General features: G+C 46.5%; 1 protein-coding gene across 1 annotated transcript in view; it reads left to right on the top strand.

The window, feature by feature from the left end:
• The first annotated feature begins 8,846 nt into the window (after positions 1-8,846).
• The window catches only part of LOC130360956 (cytochrome P450 2C5-like), an 89,128-nt gene continuing 72,459 nt past the window's right edge, over positions 8,847-25,515 (top strand). The window contains exons 1-2 of the mRNA XM_056563512.1: positions 8,847-9,023; positions 9,479-9,635. Coding sequence (XP_056419487.1) covers positions 8,847-9,023; positions 9,479-9,635 — 334 coding nt within the window. The remainder of the gene's footprint in view (positions 9,024-9,478; positions 9,636-25,515) is intronic.

Genomic DNA, 25,515 nt, shown 5'->3' with positions numbered 1-25,515 from the left:
CTGCCCAGCAAGAACTTACAGTGAGCCTGCAATGTGTATACAGTATGCACATTGCTGGCTCACTTAACCCCTTGCTGAGCTGTGCGCTATGCGCAAGCCCAGCAAGGGAAGAGTTAACTTACACTGCTGGACAGTGTAGGTTAACCCTTTGGGCAGAATACACTATATACCGCTATCTATAGATAGCGGTATATAGTGTATACAGAAGACGAAGTCCGCTCACTTCCCTCGAGTACCGGGCAGTACCTAGCGATGACGTCATAAGGGGGCAGAGCTACAGAAGGGAACAAGGCTAGTTAATCTGAAGCTCTGTTCACATTGTCCGTTTTGTATGTCCGTTTTGTATAATCTGGCAGTGTCTACCCAGACAGGGAGACTCCAGCTGTTGCTAAACTACAACTCCCAGCATGCCCAGACAGCCAAAGGCTGTCTGGGCATGCTGGGAGTTGTAGTTTTACACCAATTGGTGGCTCCCTGTTTGGGTAGACATTGCATCATGGGTGCTCTCCCCAGCGGACAGCGCCAAAAATGTCATAACCAATTTTTTGTGTTTTTTTTCTTCTCGTTTCAGATCCGTGTATGCAGAGAATTACTGCGGATTCGATGGATTACGGCGGATTATGTTTTTTTTCTTTTAATAAAATGGTTAACGAGGGCTGTGGGGGAGTGTTTTTTTTAAATAAAATAATTTTTCCAATGTGTTGTGTTTTTTCTTTTTTATTTAATTTTCAGGGTTAGTAGTGGAAGCTGGTCTTATTGACTGAATCCATTACTAAGCCAGGGCTTAGTGCTAGCCCCAAAAACAGCTAGCGCTAACCCCCAATTATTACCCCGGTACCCACCGCCACAGGGGTGCCGGGAAGAGCCGGTACCAACAGGCCTGGAGCGTCAAAAATGGAGCTCCTGGGCCTAGGCGATAACAGGCTGGTGTTATTTAGGCTGGGGAGGGCCAGTAACAATGGTCCTCGCCCACCCTGGTAACGTCAGGCTGTTGCTGTTTGGTTGGTATTGTGCTGAGAATGAAAATACGGGGAACCCTATGCGTTTTTATTTTTTATTTAAATTTTTTCATTCTCAGCCAGATACCAACGAAACAGCAACAGCCTGACGTTACCAGGGTGGGCGAGGACCATTGTTACTGGCCCTCCCCAGCCTAAATAACACCAGCCTGCTACCGCCTAGGCCCAGGAGCGCCATTTTTGACGCTCCAGGCCTGTTGGTACCGTCTCTTCCCGACATCCCTGTGGCGGTGGGTACCGGGGTAATAATTGGGGGTTAGCGCTAGCCTTTTTTGGGACTAGCACTAAGCCCTGGCTTAGTAATGGATTCAGTCAATAAGACCAGCTTCCACTACTAACCCTGAAAATTCAATAAAAAAAAAAAAACACAACACATTGGAAAAATTTTTGTATTTAAAAAAAACACTCCCCCACAGCCCTCATTAACCATTTTATAAAAAAAAAAAATAAAATCTGCCGTAATCCATCGAATCCGCAGTAATCCTCTGTATACACAGATCTGAAACGAGAAGAAAAAAAAACACAAAAAAATGGTTATGACATTTTTGGCGCTGTCCGCTGGGGAGAGCACCGATGATGCAATGTCTACCCAAACAGGGAGCCACCAATGGGTGCAAAACTAAAACTCCCAGCATGCCGACAGCCTTTGGCTGTCTGGGCATGCTGGGAGTTGTAGTTTAGCAACAGCTGGAGTCTCCCTGTCTGGGTAGACACTGCCACAAGGGTCTGTTCACATTATACAAAACGGACAATGTGAACAGAGCTTCAGATTAACTAGCCTTGTTCCCTTCTGTAACTCCGCCCCCTAATGACGTCATCACTAGGGGGCGGAGCTACACAGACCTGCCCGATACTCGAGGGAAGTAATCTATAGATAGCGGTATATAGTGTATACCGCCCAAAGGGTTAACCTACACTGTCCAGCAGTGTAAGTTAACTCCTTCCTTGCTGGGCTTGTGCATAGCGCACAGCTCAGCAAGGGGTTAAGTGAGCCAGCAATGTGTATACTGTATACACATTGCAGGCTCACTGTAAGTTCTTGCTGGGCAGTAGATATACGATGTATACCTACGGCTCAGCATCAGCTGTTCTCCCGGCTCTGTAGCCCTGAGAACAGCTGATCCCGACATTCACATAAGGACGATTGCAGCAGGTGTCAGGAGGAGTGACATCCGCTGGGATCTGTCCCTTACTGCAGCTACTAATACTCCCAACATGGAGCACACTCTGCTCCATGCTGGGAGCTGTAGTACCTGCATTAATAGACATATCGCAGCGAGTATAACTTCTGACACCCGCTGCGATTTGTCTATTAATGCAGGTACTACAGCTCCCAGCATGGAGCAGAGTGTACTCCATGTTGGGAGTAGTAGTACTTGTAGTAAAGGAATGATCACTGCGGGTATCACTCCTGACAGCCGCTGTGATCCTCCAGTATAATGTATGGATGCGGCGGCCGCTCTCCTATGGTCCCCTGCACGGCCGTATATATACACATATTCCTATTTCACACAGAGAGATGTGATTGGCTGGAACCATCTGGCCAATCACAGCTCTGCGGGAAATATGAATATGTATATATACGTGAGTGCAGCGGACCATACAAGAGCTGCCGCCGCATCCATACATTATACAATAGGATCGCAAGGGACCCCGGCGATCTGTCAATTAGTACAGGTAACTACTACTCCCATCATGGAAGAGTGTGTTCCATGCTGGGAGTAGTAGTACTACCTAAAAAATGTAAAAAAAAAAAAAAAAAAAGTGATAAACACGCACACAATACATTTTTTATTATTGTCGGCTACATTTTTAGTCCTTTACCCGCTCACATAAATTGATCCCTGTTTAAAAACTAATGAACATTTCATAATAAAAAAGGTACATTTCCTTTGATACTATTTTTTCCATCACTACTGTATCTTTTTTATTATGATTTTTTTATGGTATCCTACGAAATTTTAATAAAAAAGGTATCTCCATAATTTCTTAGGTTTGCTAAAGTCCAAAAATGAATAAAAAGATTTACCGAATGTACCAGAATACTGAATGTATCCGGAAAAAAAATCAAACCGACCACCCGAATACCGAATGTATCCGAAAAATCAAAACCGAAAATATTGCCGAACCGAAAAATTTTTCAAAAATGAAAAAACAAAAGGAAAATTTTTCCAGTGCACAAGTCTACTATATGAACAAAGAAAAGCCATCACCGATTTATTTCTTGATGATCCAAGCAGATAAGGGGTACTCCTGTGTGTAACTTCAATGTGAACCAGTGGCAGCTCATACGTGACAGCTGCCGTTTGCTGAGGCCCTTTGAGGAAGCCACATTATTTGTAAGTCGCCTGGATTATGCAATGAACAACGTAATTCCACTCCTACATTGCCTACAACAAATGATTGAAACGATGGCTGGTCACGGCAATGGAGACGTTGCGTCTACATCTCACGGCTACATGAGTCATGTGGGGGCTGAACAGGAGGAGGAGGATGAGGGGCAGAGTGGAGCACAGTTTAGGTTAGATGAGATGGGCGGTGTTTCTAGTCATCAGAGAGGAGAGGAGGAGAAGCAGTAGCAGCCAGAGGAGCTAGAGGGTTATGAAGAAGGTGAGACAGAGGACCCAGACACACCCTGGCAGTATGCAGTGGAGATGGAGGCAGGTAGTCCCACCGAGTCACTGGCGGAAATGGCACGATGCATGCTCAGTTGCTTGCGTAGTGACCCCCGAATTGTCAAAATTCGTCAGCGGGATGACTTCTGGCTCTTCACCTTATTGGACCCTCGCTACCATCACAGAATGGGGGTCTTTTTTACACCCACTGAGAGGGAGGACAAACTGAACTACTAAAGAGAGATCCTACATAGTCAGTTGTCCGATGCCTATCGGCAACATGGTCCATCCACTCGCAGATCTGACTCGGGATGCCCTTTGCGCTCACCTTCCACTGCCATGGCTGCTGGGGAGGGGTGGCAGGGGCAGTACCAGCTCCATTATCAACAGCCGAAGTCTATAGTCGGTGATGAGTAGCTTTCTTCACCCGCATAGTGAAGCATCTCATCAGCAGCAGGTAGACATGGAGCAGGACCTGAACCAGCAGGTGGTGGCATACCTTGACATGACCCTGCCAACAAACCTTGAAGATCCGCTGGACTTCTGGGCAGCCAAACTTAATTTATGGCCGCAACTAGCAGAGTTTGCCCTGGAAAAGCTGTCCTGCCCGGCCAGTAGGGTGCCATCAGAGTGGGTGTTTAGTGGGGCCGGGGCCATAGTCACGCCAAGGCGAACTCGTCTGTCCACGAAAAATGTGGAGAGACTGACCTTTGTGAAGATGAATCAGGCATGGATCAGCCAGGATTTCCAGGCACCAATGCCAGATGCCTCAGAGTAGATTGACCATGCTGCTACACCAACACTTCACAATTATGGTTATAAATCCTCTTGGGTTATCAATTAGGGTTATGAAACCCTCTTGGGTACTGCGAATGCCTGCTCCTGACTCATCCTGTGTCTTTCAGGACCTTCGGTCCTTGGGCCTTTAATTTTTGGATGTTTAGCAGTAGCTAAATACATGCTTAATGCAAATTTCAACATTGATCTTTAAATGTAAGGGGTTATGAAACCCTCGGGTGTACTGCTGATGCCTGGTCCTGACTGCTCCTGTGTGTTTCAAGAGTTACTTAGCTTACTGATGCTTCTGGGCTTGGGCCTTAAAATTTTGGATGGTAGCACTACCTAACATGCATCTTCAATAGAGATTTCAATGGTCACCTTTTAATGGCCACATGAGCCCTGTGGGGGCTTGTTAGATTTGGTCCTTTGCACCTTCATGCCGGGGTCCGGGACACTCAAAGTTTGAATTAAATTTCAAATAAAAAAATCAGACATTTCAATGGTCTCCTCATGCTTCACCCAACTTCAGGCTGTGTCATTCAGGCAATATATGGTTTACTGATGCCGCTGCTGGGCCTGGGTCTGGGAATTAGAATTTTATGATAGGTAGCACCAGCTATGCAAAATCTTCATTTAAAATTTCAAAAATTCTTGTGTTTTTTCTTAGGGATTGTGAAGCCCTGGTGTGTACTCATGCTTCAGCCAGCTCCAGGCTGTCATTTAGGCAATATATGGTTTACTGATGCCGCTGCTGAGCCTGGGTCTGGGAATTACAATTTTATGATAGGTAGCACCAGCTATGCAAAATCTTCATTTAAAATTCAAAAAGTCTTGTGTTTTTTCTTGGGGATTGTGAAGCCCTCTTGTGTGTACTCATGCTTCAGCCAACTCCAGACTGTGTCATCCGGCAATATATGCTTTACTGATGCCGCTGTTGTGCCTGAGTCTGGGAATAAAGATTTTGTTATGGTAGGTAGCATCAGCTATCCAAAATCTTCAGTTTAAATTTCTAAATTCATCTTTTAATCTTAGGGATTGTGAAGGCCTAGTGCCTACTCATGCTGCTGGCAACTTCTGGCTGTGCCATTCAGCCACTATATGGTCTCCTCATGCTGCCAACACCTCCACGCTGTGCCATTCATCCACTATATAGTGTCCTCATGCTGCCAACACCTCCACGCTGTGTCATTCAGACACTATATGGTCTCCTCATGCTGCCACCACCTCCACGCTGTGTCAATCAGCCACTATATGATCTCCTCATGCGGCCAACACCTCCATGCTGTGTCATTCAGCCACTATATGGTGCCCTCATGCTTCAGCCTCATCCAAGCTGTGTCATTCAACCACTATATGGTCTCCTCATGCTGCCAACACCTTCACGCTGTGTCATTCAGCCACTATATGGTCTCCTCATGCTGCCAACACCTCCACACTGTGTCATTAAGCCACTATATGGTCTCCTCATGCTTCAGCCTCATCCAAGCTGTCATTCAGTCACTATATGGTCTCCTCATACTGCCAACATCTCCACACTGTGTCATGCATCCATTATATGGTGTCCTCATGCTTCAGCCTCATCCAAGCTGTGTCATTCAGTCACTATATGGTCTCCTCATACTGCCAACACCTCCATGCTGTGTCATTCACCCACTATGTGGTCTCCTCATGCTGCCAACACCTCCATGCTGTGTCATTCAGCCACTATATGGTCTCCTCATGCTGCCAACATCTCCACACTGTGTCATGCATCCATTATATGGTGTCCTCATGCTTCAGCCTCATCCAAGCTGTGTCATTCAGTCACTATATGGTCTCCTCATACTGCCAACACCTCCATGCTGTGTCATTCACCCACTATGTGGTCTCCTCATGCTGCCAACACCTCCATGCTGTGTCATTCAGCCACTATATGGTCTCCTCATGCTGCCAACACCTCCACGCTGTTTCATTCAGCCACTATATGGTCTCCTCATACTGCCAAAACCTCCACGCTGTGTCATTCAGCCACTATATGGCCCTCCTCATACTGATGTCACCTCCAGGCCCTGTCATTGTGCCGCTCTGCGTGCAGTGATTCTAAAAGTGATGTCAGTAATCTGCATGTTATTCTGAATACCAGTATTATTTCACTACCCCAGCACACTCCATATGCGTGTTAGAACACAGCAAAGTGTTCTACACCCCTATTGAGGCTCTCTGTAGGCTAGAAATAGACTTCTTTTTTTATATAGATTTGCCGCAATTAAATTTGGATTGAAACAAACTTTTTCGGAAAATTCGGCGAATCGGCCGGACCGAATTTTTGAAAAGTTCGCTCATCTCTATTTGCCAGTGACCATCTGAATGATCCAGAGGAGGAATGGGAGAAGGTCATGTTGTCTGATGAGAAAAAATAGAGCTTTTTGGTCTAAACTCCACTTGCCGAGTTTAGAGGAAGAAGAAGAATGAGTACAACCCCAAGAACACCATTCCAACCATGAAGCATGGAGGTGGAAACATAATTTCTTCTTTTCTGCAAAGGGGACAGGAAGTATTAATGGGAAGATGGATGGGGCCATGAACTACGAGATCTAGACCAACAACCTCCTTCCCTCAGTAAGAGCAGTGAAGATGGATCGTGGCTGGGTCTTGCAGCATGACAACGACCCGAAACACACAGCCATGGCAGCTAAGGAGTGGCTCTGTAAGAAGCATCTCAAGGTCCTGGAGTGGCCTAGCCAGTCTCTGGACCTGAACCCAATAGAAAATCTTTGGAGGGAGCTAAAAGACCTTATTGCCCAACGACAGCCCCGAAACCTGAAGTATCTGGTGAAAGTCTGTCTGGAGGATAGGGCCAAAATCCCTGCTGCAGTGTGTGCAAACCTGGTCAAGAACTACAAGAAACATTTGATCTCTGTAATTGCAAACAAAGGTTTCTGTACAAATTATTATGTTATGCTTTTATGATGTATCAAATACTTATCTCATGCAATAAAATGCAAATTAATAAAAAAAACATACATAATTTTCTGTATTTTTGTTTTAGATTCAGTCTCACAGTTGAAGAGTACCTATAATAAAAATACAGACTTCTACATGCTATGTAAGTAGGAAAACCTGCAAAAATCAGCAGTATATCAAATACTTGTTCTCCCCACTGTACACACACCTCAGACATATGCATAGTGACAGCAGACACATATTAACACTAACATCTCCTGTTATTGTATTTGATCCTCATTTCTGCAGCCTGGGGCAGTCGGCAGCCTCTTCTCCTATCAGTGGTGTGAAGCAGCCGGAGTCTTAGGAGAGCTTCCTTTACTCTTCGTAGGACAATGCTGGGAGACTATGCAAAGGGGTAGCTGAATGCAGAGCCCCGAAAAGAAAGTGGAGCTGTACTGAGCCCTGACACTGCCCCCTACTGCCAGCTTAGGGACTGACCTGCAAAGGGTTAAAAATGGGGTTAAAGGGTTAAAAATGGGGTTGAGCCCTTTGGTATTGTTGACTGCTACACAGGTATAAAAGTCAACCAAGTGCGGAGAAGAGAAAAGTGTCCCCTGTACAGATGACACTGCACGACTACAAGTAAGACATCATTTTCTTAATCCTTCTATCCTTCTATTCTATTCTATTCTCAATGGGGATCATATTCAAAAAAGTTTATATCAGTTATTCAAAGTGTTTTACATTAGAATTATCCAAGGTTTACACTAGTCACATCAGTTTTGTATAAGTGGGAGTGACTATGTAAACTTCACTTTTTACAAGACATTTTACATCAAAAATATCACACCAGCTTTCTGATATCACAGAAATTGTTGTAGTTTTTTTTCTCTTTTCTTCAGTTTTTTGGGAAAAAAGTGTTCTTTAATCAATTTTGAAAAAGTAAATAATTATTATTGGAAAATGTTATTTAAAAATGTTTTTTTTTTTTTTTTTTCTTCATTGTCACTGCACCTGAACTTACATTTTAGCCCTAGAAATGTTTTATTTATACAGTTATCACTTGTCTGGGCACTAGTAATCATGGAATATTACGTGAAATGCTTCTGGCAGAATTTTCCTGAATGTAAAATTTGGCACCAAACTCCAAATTGGCGCAAAAAAATCCAATATGGTGGCAACAAAATGTTTTTTTATGCCAAACTTGGCAATTTTGGCACGAAAAAAAGCTAAAGTGGCACGAAAATGAACTATCACATATTTTCACAGCTGCACAAGAGACCTTTTCAAAAGTAAGGAGAAAAAAAAAGTGTCATTAATATATAGTTTTTGGATATCTCCCCCAATGTGTTTTTGCAATGTGATGATTCTTTGTATCTTAAGGGTTGTTGCTCTTTCCATATAAATCCAACATTCACATATCGTATGAGGGTTTCATGACCTTTAGCAATAAACATTTGACCATGATTTAGACTCTCTTTTCTCCACCACAGGCTCCTCAGAAGACATGTTGCCCCTTGATCCAGTCATAGTTCTTTTGTCCATCATAACATGTATTTTCTTGGCAACTGTTTTACGCAAAGAGAAGGTACATGAGAATTATCCTCCTGGTCCTAAGCCATGGCCGATAATCGGAAATTTTCTCCCCCTGAACGCCCAAAAATCTTACTTATCATTCAAAGAGGTAAGATCCAAAGGTGAATAACCTACCCTTAGAGTTATTGATACATTTATAGAGTTATTGATTGCAAGGCTGGAGCTATTCCTGCTTTAGACTGTCTAGTAATTGGGAGACTATTTTCAACCATTGTTTGACCTCCTAGCATGAATATAATATTATAACACTATAACACTAGACTGTAGACTGACTTGTGACAGTGTTTACACTAGACTACGGACTGACTTGTGACTGTTTACACTAGACTGCGGACTGACATGTGACAGTGTTTACACTAGACTGTGGATTGTGAACCTGTAATGCAGTAGCAGCAGACATCCAGCTTGGAAAAGCTACCTTACAACTATGGCAGCTAGGGTTACTACTTTGAATATAAAATATTAGATATTTCCCCCAGGGGCCTCAACCAACCTGAATCCAGCCCGAAGCTTTATACTCCTATTATGACTTGTATTTTGCAGCTTGCTAAGAAGTACGGCCCAGTGTTCAGTATAAAGATAGGAGTCCAGAAGATGGTTGTGCTGTGGGGATATGACACCGTGAAAGAAGCTCTTCATGCAGAGGAGTTCTCTGACAGACCGTTCGTGCCTGTTTTGATGGACTATTCTAGAGGATATGGTAATATTTCTATGTTATAGGATGGAAAGTTTAGCGTTTCTGGTTACACACATAAATAATTAGGACAGATGAGCTGGTTTCTAAGTTTCATAAATGATGCTTATTTTCTACCAAGACAAAGGGAACATCACACGTCCCTAATGCGCTGTGGGTTTCAAGCTGCAGATCCGATGCTGTGTTTTTAAGCTATTGATTTATATTTATTAAATTTACAGTTTTGGGGGGAATTCATTATTAGTGTTAACCCTGGTTTTTGGATGTTAATTCTTTTTCAATAAGTATTGTGGTTGAAGTCAAAAAAGCTTTCAATTTTGAAGAGGTAATTGATTTATCAAATAAGACAATTTAAAATTGTCACAAATTTTTGCTCAATCTTTTTCCAGCTAGAGTTGAGCAATCCGTGTCTGGCAAACCTGGTTTCAACACAAAATTAGGGTAAATGCAGCTCACTGGACTTTTGAACATTGCCAGGTTTGCTCATTTACCATCTTGCTGGGTTGGGCTCTATGTGCCGGCCTAGCAAGGAAAGAGCCTTTGGTTGTCTGGGAATGATTGGAGTTGTAGTTTTGCAACAACTGGAGGCTCCCTGTTTGGGAACACACTGCCAGGAAGGATCTGTTCACTATATACATATTTAATATTTTTAAAACAAAAATGCATGCTAAAAATGCATAATGTGAACAAACCCACAATTATCAACCTCTTTCCTGTCTGTGACCTTTTTCTTCTGTAGCTCCGCCTCTGGTGATGTCATAATTAAGGGACAAGTATCATGATTAAAAACTCATCCTATATCCAAAGGATAGGGGATAAGTTTTAGATCGCGGTGGATCTGAGTTCAGGAGCCCCCATGATCTCCTGTTTAGAGCCCTGGGTCTCCAGCACAGGAGCGTGTCCCAACCCCTGCCCGAAGCGGGAGTTGCCATGCCCCCTCCATACAGCTCTATGGGAGAACCGTTCGGCAATTGTCGGCTCTCCCATAAAGCTTTATGGAGGGGGCTCCCACTTTGGGCAGGGGTCGTGACGCGTTCCTGTGCTGGAGACCCCGGGCTCTAAACAGAAAATCACGGGGCCCCAGCACTCGGACCCCCCCCCCCCCCCGATCTAAAACTTATCCCCTATCCGTTGGATAGGGGATGCGTTTTTAATCATGATACTTGTCCTTTAATGGCATGGTCACAGAAGAAGAGTCCGCAGCAGGAACAAGGTTTATAAGTGGATCTTCTTCAGTATACAGGCAAGGCAGCATACTGTATACAACAACGCCCACGTGTAATGTTCCCTTACTCTTGAAAGAAAATACGCTGTTTTCCATAGTATTTTACACTGTAACTGCATTGCACCACCAATGTGTTAATTAGTGCTGCTCAGCAGCGCTAGTTAACTCTTTCTTTTTTGGGCCATTGCATAGTGTTCAGCCCAGCAAAGTGCTCCACTGAACTAGAGAGCAATTGATCAATGATTTACTGTGACAAGAGTTAGGTTGTGCTGCACATCACAGCAGCATAACTTGACTCTTTTTTATTGCCGGTTCGCAGTGAACACTTTAAGAAAGATCAGCAAGCCCAGCAAGCCAAACTTTCGAAAAGTTTACTAATTTTTAACTCCAGCACTAACCCCACTTTGAAACTTGCTCAGATCTACCGTATTTTTCACCGTATAAGACGCACTTTTTCCTCCCCTAAACTGGGGGGAAAAAGTCGGTGCGTCTTATACGGCGAATACACCCCTATCGCGGCGGTCCCTACGGCCATCAACGGCCGGGACCCGCGGCTAATACAGGACATCACCGATCGCGGTGATGCCCTGTATAAACCCTTCAGACGCGGCGATCAAATGAATAGCCGGGTTAGTGCTTACAGGACACCGGGAGGGACCTTACCTGCCTCCTCGGTGTCTTCTCCGTTCAGGGATCCCCTGTATGGCCGGCGCTCTTCTCGTCATCACGTCGTCGCGTACGTGCGTCGGCGTGCATAACGACGTGATGGCGGCGACGGAGAGCGAAGATACCCGGCCGGCAGCAGAGATGTTCCGGAGCGACGGGGACACGGCGACAGCGATGGAGCAACATTCAGGGCAGCGGTGACGGGTCCGGAGCGGCGGGGACACGTGAGTATTACCTCCTATGCAGTGGTCTTCAATCTGCGGACCTCCAGATGTTGCAAAACTACAACTCCCAGCATGCCCGGACAGCCAACGGCTGTCCGGGCATGCTGGGAGTTGTAGTTTTGCAACATCTGGAGGTCCGCAGGTTGAAGACCACTATTGGGTTCAAAATCTTTATGGGAAGAGGGTAGTGGGGGGACACAGGATGGCGACCAAGCTCCGTTTCGCACGGTGATCGTGCTTCCTCCGGCCATGTTAACCAAACCTTAGACTGTGACTATATACAGGTAAGTGAAGGTGCGCTTCAAATCATTCCTCTGAATCCGGGTCATGTGACCCGATAACATGGGAAGGAGGGGGAGTTTCAGCGCGGAGGAGTTTGTGGTCAATTCGTTCACCTTTGCACTGTCGAATTCATTGGTGAGTTTTGTAGGATAAACGTGAACCTTTTTTCTCTGTTCTTTATCATTTAATAGGTCTCTTCTATTAATTTTATCTGCTTTTTCTCTACCGTTTCTTATTACTCTCTCTGGGTACACTCTCTCTCTCTTAATCTGTTCTCTAGCTGATCTGCTTGCTGTGTGTATGTAGTTTCTTTACTGTTATTTCGTTTTAAACGGACAAATTGTCCATATGGGATCCCTTGTTTGACAGTTGTCCTATGTGAGCTGTTATAATGCAAGAGCGTTTTTCTGGCTACTGACTTAATAAAGCCTTCTGTGACTATTCTGTCATGTTCTGCTATGAGTTTTATGTCTAGGAATTCGAGAGTGTTACCTCCAAATTGACTCATAAACTGCATGTTGACTGTATTCCTGTTTAGATACAGGACAAAGTCCTCAAACATGTTTTGTGAACCAGACCATATGACCAAAATATCGTCTACATAACGATGGTATGTTTTTATGTACTTTAAGAAGGGGTTTCTCTCATTGTAAACATAATAGTTTTCGAAGTGGACCAAAAAAACTTTGGCATAGGTGCAAGAGACGGGGGTCCCCATAGGGGGTCTCCGTCTCCTGTTTGTACCATTTATCATCCACCTGAAAAGTATTATTATTGAGAACAAACAGAAGACCTTCAGTAACAAAATCCACAACTAGTTGGGGGGTACCCATGTGCGAAAGGGATTCTTTTACAGCCTGCACACCCGCATTGTGTGGAATGCGGGTGTACAGGCTGATGACATCAACAGAACACAAACTGTATCCCTGCTCCCAGTGTATGTCTTCCGTAATCTGGAGCAAAAGTTTGGTGTCCTTGACATAGGATAATGTTGAGCTCTGGACTGGATTAAGAATCCAATCCAGATATTGTGATAAAAATTCCGTTGCTGAGCCGATCCCCGCGATGATTGGTCTGCCCGGGAATCAGCTCAGCGACTTATGCACTTTGGGTAGGTGGTACATACGTGCGGGTTTCACACTTTCAGGATAAAGTTTTTCTGCATTACTTTCAGACAATACTCCCTTAGTCACGTATTTACATAAGTGTCTTTAAATTACTAAGGATCTTAGGTGTGGGTTCGGTCGACAGGGGGGTGTATGTGGTAGAATCGGCCAATTGTCTTGTGGCTTCTTCTTTACATTCATCCATATATTGTACCACAATACTACCCCCTTCATCGGCCCGCACCACCATAAGATCATCCCTTTTTCATTTGCATTATCAAACTCACCCCATACACCCTTAAATGGCATAGGTCATGGTGCTGGTCGCTGATGGCAGATATCAGATACGTATAACACCTGGTACCCACTAGACAGGAAGGGAAAGATTTATCAAAACCTATGTAGAGGAAGAGTGGTGCAGTTGCCCATAGCAACCAATCAGCTTGCTTCTTTCATTTTTTTTTTAAATAAATGTTACAATCTGACTGGTTGCTATGAGCAACTGCCCAACTCTTCCTCTAAACAGATTTTGATAAATGTCCCCCCTAAGTTCCTGAGCCCGTGCCATACATTCCCACTTAACTTATTACGTACCAATGCATCAAACGTAGGAGAAACTGCCTAATCCAGACTGTAGACAATATTAGTAAATCTGCCATAACTAAGGGGTTATTTCAAGATTATCAGTTATCTCCTATTCATAGGAAATCTTTTGCAGTCCCATGGTCAGTGAATAGAACAGTAGTCAATAATGCGTACTGCCACTTCATTCACTCAAGAGATAATAGACCTCTATCCTTCTGATCGGTGAGAGTCCCAGTGGTCGAACCCCTATCAATCAGGTATTTGTCTCCTACCTGTGAATAGGTGATAGAGATGAGTGAATAGAATGAATCCGAATTCGTTACGAATTTCCTGAAAAATTCAATTTGTAAGGAATCTGAATATCACCACGATTGGATAAAACTAATCGCTTCATTAGGTCCATTTAGAGCGGTCCAGGCTCCAGGGGATCTAAAATGGTAGCTACACGTGTGAGGACATGGGGCAAAGAACTCTGGGAAGGTGGGTAGGCGGGATAACCCTGAATCATATGCGGCATGCAGCCTATCAGCAGCCAGCCAGCCCTGGGATGTCACAGCCCTATATATTCAGCAGCCATCGCTTCAGACAGTCATTGCTGGGATTTTTTCCTGAGAGAGCAGACAGTGTCTGTCTGTGTTTGATACTGAGAAAAAAGATCTTTACAGCGGCGAATCAATTCACCTGAAGCCCACCTCACTACAGGCAGGCAGATAGGCAGGGACAGTTGAGAGAGAGAGAGAGAGAGAGAGAGAGAGTGAGAGAGAGAGAGAGGTACACTTAATGTTGCAAGTGTACTGGGGTGTATTACTCTAAAGCTAATAGGGGACAGTTAGTGTGAGCACTAAAGACCTAGTCACCTGCTTTTAATGCCTAATTCAGGCGTAACCGTACTGGGGCGTATTTTGCTATCCTAAGTGTAATATATACGCACTCAGTGCTTTTACATTTTTTGCTGTTAAACTCATTGGGGCCAGTGTTTGTTAAAGGCCATGAATACCTACACACCTTCTTTCAATCCCTAATTCAGGTGTAATCGTACTTGGGTGATTTTTCTTATAATAAGTGTAATGTATACACAGTGTCAGGATGTGCACAGAGGAGAGGCAGAGGGCTAAATTCATCAGGCCCAGGCAGAGGTCACAGAAAATTAGGGGCGCATGCCAGCACGAGTCGCAGCGAGAGGCCTGAGCTCCCGGTATCAGATAGCGGTCGCGTCTCAACCAGCAAACCATCTGCCGTCATTGATTGGTTAACTCGGTCATCCACTTCATCCCAAGTGACATCTGACACCCCCAGTCAACACTCAGTGGGTTGTATAGCAATTATTTGTTAAATTATATAAAATATTATTAAAAAATTTACAAGTCACATGCGGATTAGAGGTGTTGCCATTAGAATCACTGCTGCAGAGCGTCTGGATGTGGCAGCAGGGTTGGAAGACCATATGGCGGCACAATTGAAGAGATTTTTTATTTAATTTTTATTACATTTTTTTATTTTTGAGGACCCATTGGAGGGCAGGTCTGGTGCCAGCAGCCGCGGTAATTCCAGCTCCAAGTGGTGGAAGTGTTAAAGGGTTATTCCAGGAAAAAAAAAAAAAATTTTATGTCACTGGCTCCAGAAAGTTAAACAGATTTGTAAATTACTTCTATTTTTTAATAGAAGTAATTAGAGATGAGCGAATCCAAATGAATATGAATATTGCCGCAATTCTATCGCACGAATCGCTTCATTAAATTCCATTTTACAGCGTTCCAGGCTATTGGGGACCTAAGATGGCGGATCCACATGTGAGTACATGGGGCAGGGGATTATGGCAGGGCGGGAAACAGCGGCGGGAATGAAGGTAGGCGGGCTGACCCTGAGTCACATGTGAGATGCAGCCTATCAGTGTTCACTGACCCCTGTGATTTCACATCCCCTATATAATCGGCAGCCATCTTGCCTCTCTTCATTTAATCTATGCACTCAGATGGAGAGGACGAGACTGTGTGTGTGTGAATAGCTCATACCACAGCATTACACTGCAACTGCTAGTCACATCAGCATTAGGGAAAGGCAGGAGTGCAGAGTGCTGTGCTGTTACTCTGAGAAGGATCATTGATTGCTAAACCTCCTATTCACGTTATTGAGCATTGCAGCAGAGAGGGGCAGATAGCTGTCAGCTGCCTCATACAGATCTCCAAGCTGCCTGAACTTTCTGAGGCATCTTATCTCCTCATTTTTCAGCCCAATAGAGTTTACTTTTATTTGCTCCACAAAACTTCTGCTCCTCAGAATTGTGTGACAGAGTGCAATTTAGGGTTTAATCCCTGGATTTTTATTTTTTTGGTGGTGCTGCACTGTTCGGTCCTGCTGCTGTTCAGAAATACGTGATTGTTCAGTGGACTGTAGTGCATTTGTAATATTTTGTACCTGTTAATCTGTCAAGGGGCTGGCTACATACTGTGCAAGTCCAAACAATAGTATTCACCGGCTGTTTTTTTTAAACAGTGTTTTCTGCGTATAGTTACGCATATATAACTGCCCTCATCAGTGCATACCGCATAGGTACATGCAAGTATTGTACCATTTAGTACCTATTAAGCTGTCAAGGTGCTCCATACCGTCAAAGTCCAAACAATAGTATCCACCGGCTGGTGTACTACAAAAATACAGAGTTTTTTCTGCTAATAGGCCCTCATCAGTGCATACCGCATAGGTACATCCAAGTATTGTACCATTTAGTACCTGTTAAGCTGTCAAGGTGCTCCATACCGTCAAAGTCCAAACAATAGTATCCACCGGCTGGTGTTTAACAAACTTACAGAGCTTTTTCTGCTAATAGGCATATTACTGCCCTCATCAGTGCATACCGCATACGTACATCCAAGTGTTGTACCATTTAGTACCTGTTAAACTGTCAAGGTGCTCCAAACCGTCAAAGTCCAAACAATAGTATCCACCGGCTGGTGTTTTACAAAAATACAGAGTTTTTTCTGCTAATAGGCATATTACTGCCCTCATCAGTGCATACCTCATCCGTACATCCAAGTATTGTACCGTTTAGTACCTGTTAAGCTGTCAAGATGCTCCATACCGTTAAAGTCCAAACAATAGTATCCACCGGCTGGTGTATTACAAAAATAGAGTTTCCTCATCAGTGCATACCGCATCCAAGTATTGTACCATTTAGTAGCTGTCAAGGTGCTCCAAACCGTCAAAGTCCAAACAATAGTATCCACCGGCTGGTGTTTTACAAAGATACAGAGTTTTTCTGCTAATAGTTAGGCATATTACTGCCCTCATCAGTGCATACCGCATATGTGCATCCATTTATTGTGCCATTTAGTACGTGTTAATCTGTCAAGGTGCTCCAAACCGTCAAAGTCCAAACAATAGTATCCACCGGCTGGTGTATTACAAAAATACAGAGTTTTTTCTGCTAATAGGCATATTACTGCCCTCATCAGTGCATACCGCATAGGTACATCCAAGTATTGTACCATCTAGTACCTGTTAAGCTGTCAAGGTGCTCCATACCGTCAAAGTCCAAACAATAGTATCCACCGGCTGGTGTTTTACAAAAATACAGAGTTTTTTCTGCTAATAGGCATATTACTGCCCTCATCAGTGCATACCGCATACGTACATCCAAGTATTGTACCATTTAGTACCTGTTAATCTGTCAAGGTGCTCCAAACCGTCAAAGTCCAAACAATAGTATCCACCGGCTGGTGTTTTACAAAAATACAAAGTTTTTTCTGCTAATAGTTAGGCATATTACTGCCCTCATCAGTGCATACCGCATAGGTACATCCAAGTATTGTACCATCTAGTACCTGTTAATCTGTCAAGGGCCTACATACTGTTCAAGGACAGCCGTAAGTAATCACCTGCTGCTGTTCTAGACAAATACTGTTTAAAGAGTAGTGTAGCGTATTGTAATACCCTCATAAACGGATTAAGTATGTCAGGCAGAGACATGCCAGGATGTGGACAGAGGAGTGGCAGAGGCCTAAATACTTCAGCCAGAGTTGGCAGCAGACTTGGGGCGAGTGGCAGCAGGAGTCGCAGCGAGAGGCCTGAGCTCCCGTTATCAGCCAGCGGTCGTGTCTCCACCAGCAACCCATCTGCCGTCGTCGATTGGTTAACACGCTCATCCACATCATCACAAGTGACATCTGACACCCCCAGTCAACAGTTGGTGGGTTCCTCAGACACAACCCTCAGTTGGCATGGCCCGGGAGCAGTCTGTGTCCTCCTATTGCCTTTGTCCTATGCTGTTCCCTCTCCTAAAGAAGTATCTTATGCTGTGGGTTCAGCTCCACTATTTACTGAGGATGATCTAATAGAGGACAGTCATGTGCCGCTTGCTCCGCTAGGCGGCCAAGTAGTGATGCGGAGAGTGACGTGGGAGGCGGTGTTGCAAGTGTTCAGGGTCCTAAAGCAAACACTGTTGGGGAACCTGAGGAGGATATCAGTGACGTGCACACAACTGTTGATGATGATGAAGCCGATCGCAATTGGGAGCCGGGTGCAGAAGGGGCTTCATCATCATCAGGAGAAGAGAGTTGCAGGTTGCCCTTGAGGCAGCAAGGCGGTAGCACGGTTGGCAGTCAGCGTGGTGGCAGTAGTGGAAATTCAGGAGCCAAACGTGCCCGGGGGAGACCACCTGCTTCACGGCAGCCTACCTTTCCGGGAGGTAGTGGAACAGGGGTTCCTGGAGATGGCGCCAGTAGCAGTCAATCAGTGCGGACTGCGGGTGGGAAAATCAGCTACTCCGCGGTGTGGAAGTTTTTCATAAGGCATCTGGAGGAGGTTCACGTAGCTACATGCAAGATCTGTCGGCAGAAGGTGAAGTGTGGCCAGGGTCCCAATGTCGGCACCACGGCCCTGCATCAACACATGCTTCGTCACCATAAAGCGGCCTGGGAGAACCGTTGCTTCGATGTAGTGGTCCAGCCTGCTGCATCACCCAGTGGCAATCCACTCCCTCCTTCATCCAGCCAAGGCTCCACCACCTCAGCCGAAGGGAGCTGTGTGTCAAACCCTCCTTCTGTCGCTCCTGCTTCTCCCGCTTTTAGTCAGCCATTCCGCCAACAATCCATCGGCGAAGCAATGTGCTAGAGACAACAGTATGCGCCCATCATGCTACTAGCGGCTAGGACAGTCATTCCTAGACTGTGGAAATCCACTTCCCCACCCTCTTTCTCATCGTGGCTGCGAGAACTCTCGCCTCTCCATAGGATGGAGGAGTTAATAGCTGATTCCAGACGATCAATGGACAGACACCATCTGATCTGGAGACCTTGGGTCTCTTTCATGTCCTCACCTGAATATAGGTCTATAAACCTGGAACATCCGGGCCCCCCAAGTTAACTGCAAACTCGAGGGATACTCACGCCCTTCCTCAATATCTAATACCTACCTGAAATCGACACGCCATGTCAGAGAGTCTTGGCCTGTGCACCCTGTTGTGAGGTAAGCCTTCTCCTTCCTATACCTTTGTTCTTCGCTCTCATCTGCTGCCTTCTACTCTCGCTTTCTTCTCATTTGTCTATCTTTCTTCCTACCCCACCTTCCTTTTCTTTCTGTCCTCCTCTTTAACTCTTTGATGCAGCGCTCCACCATACCTACTCAGTTGAGATCTAGCTGGGACAGTCCCTCGCTACCTTTACGGTGGAGCTTTCATTTCATTACATATGATTAGGATTATTTTTACGGTTCTTGGCACGCACGTATTTCCTGCTTATCTTACCCTGTGTGTTAGACTATACATGTGCCTTACACAGTGTTCGTACTGTTTATACTGAATATTTACAATAAACTTTTACTGTTTAAAAAAAAAAAAAAAACTGTATGCGCCCACTCATCCAACGGCGCAGAAGTTGAATGTGCTCCTGTCCAAGTTGCTGGTGTTGCAGTCCCTCCCATTTCAAGTGGTGGACTCTGCACCTTTCAGAGAATTGATGGCTTGTGCCGAGCCGAGGTGGAGAGTCCCAAGCCGTCATTTCCCAAGCCGTCACAGCCACAACAGCAACTTGGACAGGTCACACCGCTTCCTCCTCCACACTCTCGCTCCCAGGCAGTTGGTCCTGTTACAGTGTGCGACGCCGCCTCCTCATGCTCCACCGTGTCCTCGGCCTCCACTACACGTCCAAATCTCGGTGGCCATTCATCGTAACATGTGTGTAGGGCACGGCGGTGTCAAGCTGTTCTTCACATGGTTTGCCCCTGTGTAACTTCTATGTGAACCAGTGGCAGCTCATACGTGACACCTGCCGTTTGCTGAGGCCCTTTGAGGAAGCCACATTATTTGTGAGTCGCCTGGATCACACCATGAACGACGTAATTCCACTCCTACATTTCCTACAATAAATGATTGAAACCATGGCTGGTCTCGGCAATGGAGACGTTGCGCCTACATCTAAAGGCTACATGAGCCCTGTGGGGGCTGAACTGGAGGAGGAGGATGATGAGGGGCAGAGCGGAGCACAGTTTAGGTTGGATGAGATGGCCGGTGTTTCTAGTCTTCGGACAGGAGAGGAGGAGCAGGAGCAGCCAGAGGAGCTGGAGGGTTATGAGGAAGTTGAGACAGAGGACCCAGACACACTGTGGCAATATGCAGTGGAGATGGAGGCAGGTAGTCCCTCCGAGTCACTGGCGCAAATGGCACGATGAATGCTCAGTTGCTTGCGTAGTGACCCCCGATTTGTCAAAATTCGTCAGCGCACTGACTTCTGGATCTCCACCTTATTACACCCTCGCTACCGTCCCAAAATGGGGGCCTTTTTTACACCCACTGAGAGGGAGGACAAACTGACCTACTACAGAGAGATTCTACGTAGTTAGTTGGCTGATTCCTATCGGCCACATGGTCCATCCACTCGCAGGTCTGACTCGGGGGGCCCTCTGCACTCACCTTCCACAGCCTGAGTCTACAGTCGCTGATGAGTAGCTTTCTTCACCCGCATAGTGAAGCAACTCATCAGCAGCAGGTAGACATGGAGCAGGACCTGAACCAGCAGGTGGTGGCATACCTTGAAATGGCCATGCCAACAACTATTGAAGATCCGCTGGACCTCTGGGCAGCCAAACTTGATTTATGGCCGCAACTAGCAGAGTTTGCCCTGGAAAAGCTGTCCTGCCGGCCAGTAGTGTGCCATCAGAGCGGGTGGTTAGTGCGGCCGGAGCCATAGTCACCCCAAGGCGAACTTGTCTGTCCACTAAAAATGTGGAGAGACTGACGTTTGTCAAGATGAATCAGGGATGGATCACCGCCGATTTTTTTTTTTTTTTTTCAGGATCCTTTCCCAGCCACCCAATCCACCATGCCAGATGCCTCAGAGTAGATTGACCAAGCTGCTACACCAACATTTCCCAATTATGGTTGGTTATGAAACCCTCTTGGGTTATCAATTAGGGTTATGGAACCCTCTTTGGTACTGCGATTGCCTGCTCCTGGCTCATCCTGTGTCTTTCAGGAACTACTTGCCTCACTAATGCTTCTGGCCTTGGGCCTTTAATTTTTGGATGTTTAGCAGTAGCTAAATACATGCTTAATGCAAATTTCAACATTCATCTTTAAATGTAAGGGGTTGGTTAGGAAACCCTCTTGGGTATTGCGATTGCCTGCTCCTGGCTCATCCTGTGTCTTTCAGGAACTACTTGCCTCACTGATTGTAACGCCGAGCGCTCCAGGCCCCGCTTCCCCTCCGGAGCGCTCGCGGCGTCACTTCCCTGCTTGCAGCGCCCCGGTCAGCGACTCTGACCGGGAGCGTTGATCTGTGTCCCTCGGCGGGGATGCGATGCCCGTGGCGGGACGTGCCCGCCCGTGGGTCACATCCCGTGACACTCACCGGCCCCGTTCTTCTGCTCAGTCCCGGCAAGTGCGGCCCCGCTCTCTAGGGAGCGCGCGAGCCGGGTCTCTCAGATTTAAAGGGTCAGTGCACCATTAATTGGTGCCTGGCCCAATTAGTTCCTAACACTCCCTACACTATAAACCCACTTACCCTTCCTTTCCCTGCCGGATTTTGTTGCCTTGTGCCCTGAGAAAGCGTTTCTGTGTGTTCCATTGCCTGTGTATCCAGACCCTTGCCGTTGCCCCTGACTACGAACCATTGCTGTCTGCCCAGACCTTCTGCTACGTCCGATTTTGCTCTTGCCTTGTCCTTGTGTACCGCGCCTGTCTCAGCTGTCAGTGAGGTGGAGTCGCTATCAGGTGGAACGACCTGGGGGTTACCTGCCGCTGCAAGTCCATCCCGCTTTGCGGCGGGCTCTGGTGAAAACCAGTAACCCCTTAGATTCCGTTCCCCTGGTACGGCCTACGCCATCACCTCACTGACACAGAGGATCCACCACCTGTGTCCTCTCCGCATACCAGTTCAGATCCTGACAGTAGATCCGGCCATGGATCCCGCTGAGGTCCCGCTGCTCAATGTCGCTGACCTAACCTCCGTGGTCGCCCAGCAATCACAGCAGATCGCGCAACAAGGACAACAGCTGACTCAGTTAACCGCTATGCTGCAACAGCTTCTGTCGCAACAACAGCAACCTACTCCTCCGCCAGCTCCTGCATCTCCTCCGCAGCGAGTGGCTGCTCCCAGTTTCCGACTGTCTCTTCCAGACAAGTTTGATGGGGACTCTAAACTGTGCCTTGGATTCCTGTCCCAGTGTTCCCTACACCTGGAGATTATGTCAGACCAATTTCCTACAGAACGGTCTAAGGTGGCGTTCGTGGTCAGCCTCCTTTCTGGAAAGGCCTTGCCATAGGCCACACCGCTTTGGGACCGCAACGATCCTGCCACTGCTACAATCCAGTGCTTCTTCTCAGAAGTACGTAGTGTCTTTAAGGAGCCAGCCTGGGCTTCCTCAGCCGAGACTGCTTTGCTGAATCTTGTCCAAGGGAGTTCTTCAGTGGGCGAATACGCCATCCTGTTCCGCACCCTCGCCTTTGAGCTTTCCTGGAATAATGAGGCCCTCTGCGCGACCTTGAAGAAAGGCTTATCCAGTCACATCAAAGATGTCCTGGCCACACCAGAAATTCCTGCTAACCTGTCTGAACTCATCCATTTGGCCACCCGCATCTACATGCGTTTCTCGGAAAGACGCCAGGAGCTTTGTCAGGAAAAGGATCTTGTTCACACCAGGCGGTTTTCCTCCCAGGCTCCTCTCCTCCAATGTCCTTTACAATCTGTTACTGTGCCTCCTGCCCAGGAGGCTATGCAAGTGGATCGGTCTCGCCTGACCCAGCAAGAGAGGACTCGCCGTAGGAATGGAAACCTGTGTCTATACTGTGCAAGCACCGAACATTTCCTAAAAGACTGTCCTATTCGTCCTCCGCGTCTGAGAAATGCACCCACTCACCTAGTCAACGTAGGAGAGTCGTTGCTAGGAGTGAATTCTACCTCTCCACGATTGACTTTACCTGTGTGGATTGCTATACCTGCTTATGCTACTTCCTTCTCCGCTGTGGCCTTCTTGGACTCGGGTTAAGCAGGGAGTTCCATTGAAGCCTTCCTAGTCAACAGATTCAACATTCCAGTCACCCGTCTTGTCAAACCTCTCTTCATTTAATCCGTCAATGGAGAGAGACTGGTCTGCGAGCAATCCAAAGATTTCTCGGATTTGCAAATTATTATCGTCAATTCATTCCCCACTTCTCCACCATCGTTGCTCCTATTGTAGCACTGACTAAGAAAAATGCTAATCCGAAATCCTGGCAGCCACAGGCAGAGAAAGCCTTTAACCACCTTAAAGCCACCTTCTCCTCTGCTCCTGTCTTGTCCAGACCAGATCCTCAGAAGCCCTTCTTCCTCGAGGTTGACGCCTCCTCTGTTGGAGCCGGAGCTGTTCTCCTTCAAAAATCCGCTAAAGGAAAAAATGTCACTTGCGGATTTTTCTCCAAAACTTTTTCTCCTCCAGAAAAAAACTATTCCATTGGAGATCGTGAACTATTGGCGATTAAGTTGGCCCTTGAGGAGTGGAGACATCTTCTGGAAGGATCCCTTCACCCCATCACCATTTATACTGATCACAAAAATCTGTCTTATCTCCAATCCGCCCAGCGGCTAAATCCTCGCCAGGCTAGGTGGTCGTTGATTTTTGCCCGTTTTAACTTTCAGATCCATTTTCGTCTCACAGACAAGAATGTCAGAGCTGATGCTCTATCTCGTACCACCGATGCCTCTGAAGCCGAGACCCTTCCACACATCATTCCCCCTGAGTGTCTGATCTCTTCTGCTCCTGCTTCTCTGGTGCCTACCCCTCCAGGAAAGACTTATGTTCCTCCCCGTCTTCGCCTCCGGATCCTCAAATGGGGCCATTCCTCCCTTCTGGCTGGTCACGCTGGAATCAAAAAGACTTTACAGTTGATTGCCAGGCACTATTGGTGGTCTTCCTTGGAAAAGGATGTGACGATTTGGTACGAGCCTGTACAGTATGTGCACGTGACAAGACCCCTCGTCAGAAGCCTTCTGGTCTTCTCCATCCGCTGCCGGTGCCTGAACAGCCTTGGTCCAACATAGCCATGGACTTCATCACTGATCTTCCTGTATCCCATGGCAACACTGTCATCTGGGTGGTCGTTGATCGTTTTTCCAAAATGGCTCACTTTATTCCGCTTCCAGGCCTTCCTTCTGCGCCACAGTTGGCAAAACAATTTTTTCTGCAGATTTTCTGTCTTCGCGGGCTTCCCACGCATATCGTCTCGGATAGAGGGGTTCAATTTGTGTCTAAGTTTTGGAGAGCTTTCTGTAATCAATTAAAGATCAAATTAAATTTCTCGTCCTCCTACCACTCGCAGTTCAATGGACAAGTGGAGAGAGGGAACCAGATCCTTGGTGAATACCTGCTACATTTTGTCTCCTCCCGCCAAGATGATTGGGTCGACCTGTTACCCTGGGCCGAATTCTCGTACAATTTCAAAAACTCTGAGTCATCCACCAAGTCTCCATTCTTTGCGGTGTACGGCCGTCACCCGCTTCCCCCCCTCCCATCCCCACTTCATCTGGAGTTCCTGCCATAGATGAATTGACCAGGGACTTCTCCACTATCTGGAAGGAGACTCAAAAGTCAATCTTATTGGCCTCTTCTTGCATGAAGGAACATGCGGATAAGAAGAGAAGAACTCCTCCTGTCTTTGCCCCTGGTGACAAAGTGTGGCTCTCTGCCAAATATATTCGGTTTCGTGTCCCTAGCTACAAGCTGGGTCCTCGTTACCTCGGGCCATTTAGAGTCAAAAGTCAAATCAACCCTGTCTCCTACAAGCTCCATCTTCCTCCTTCTCTTCGTATTCCTAACTTCTTTCATGCATCCCTTCTTAAACCTCTCGTTCTTAACCGCTTTTCCTCCAAGGTCACCATTCCTGCTCCTGTCACTGCGTCTTCTGACGTCATCTCGGTAAAAGAAATCCTCGCCTCCAAGGTCGTCAGAGGTAAAAAAAAAAAAAAATTCTTGTTGACTGGGGGAATTGTGGCCCCGAAGAGAGGTCTTAGGAGCCCTAGGACAATATCCTCGACAAGGAGCTCATCCATAGGTTCCTTGGCTCCAAAAAGAGGGGGAGACCAAAGGGGGGGGTACTGTAACGCTGAGAGCTCTGGGCCCCGCTTCCCCTCTGGAGCGCTCGCGGCGTCACTTCCCTGCTTGCAGCGCCCCGGTCAGCAAGTTTGACCGGGAGAACTGCTCTGTGTCCCTCGGCGGGGATGCGATCCCCGTGGCGGGACGTGCATGCCCGCGGGTCGCATCCCGTGTTACTCACCGGCCCCGTCCTTCTGCTCAGTCCAGGTGCGCCGCGGCCCCGCTCTCTAGGGCGCGAG

Source organism: Hyla sarda, chromosome 3, assembly GCF_029499605.1.
Source record: "Hyla sarda isolate aHylSar1 chromosome 3, aHylSar1.hap1, whole genome shotgun sequence".
NCBI classification, from domain to species: Eukaryota; Metazoa; Chordata; class Amphibia; order Anura; family Hylidae; genus Hyla; species Hyla sarda.
Note: the sequence above shows the minus strand (reverse complement) of the source record. Positions and strands in the feature narration are given on the sequence as shown.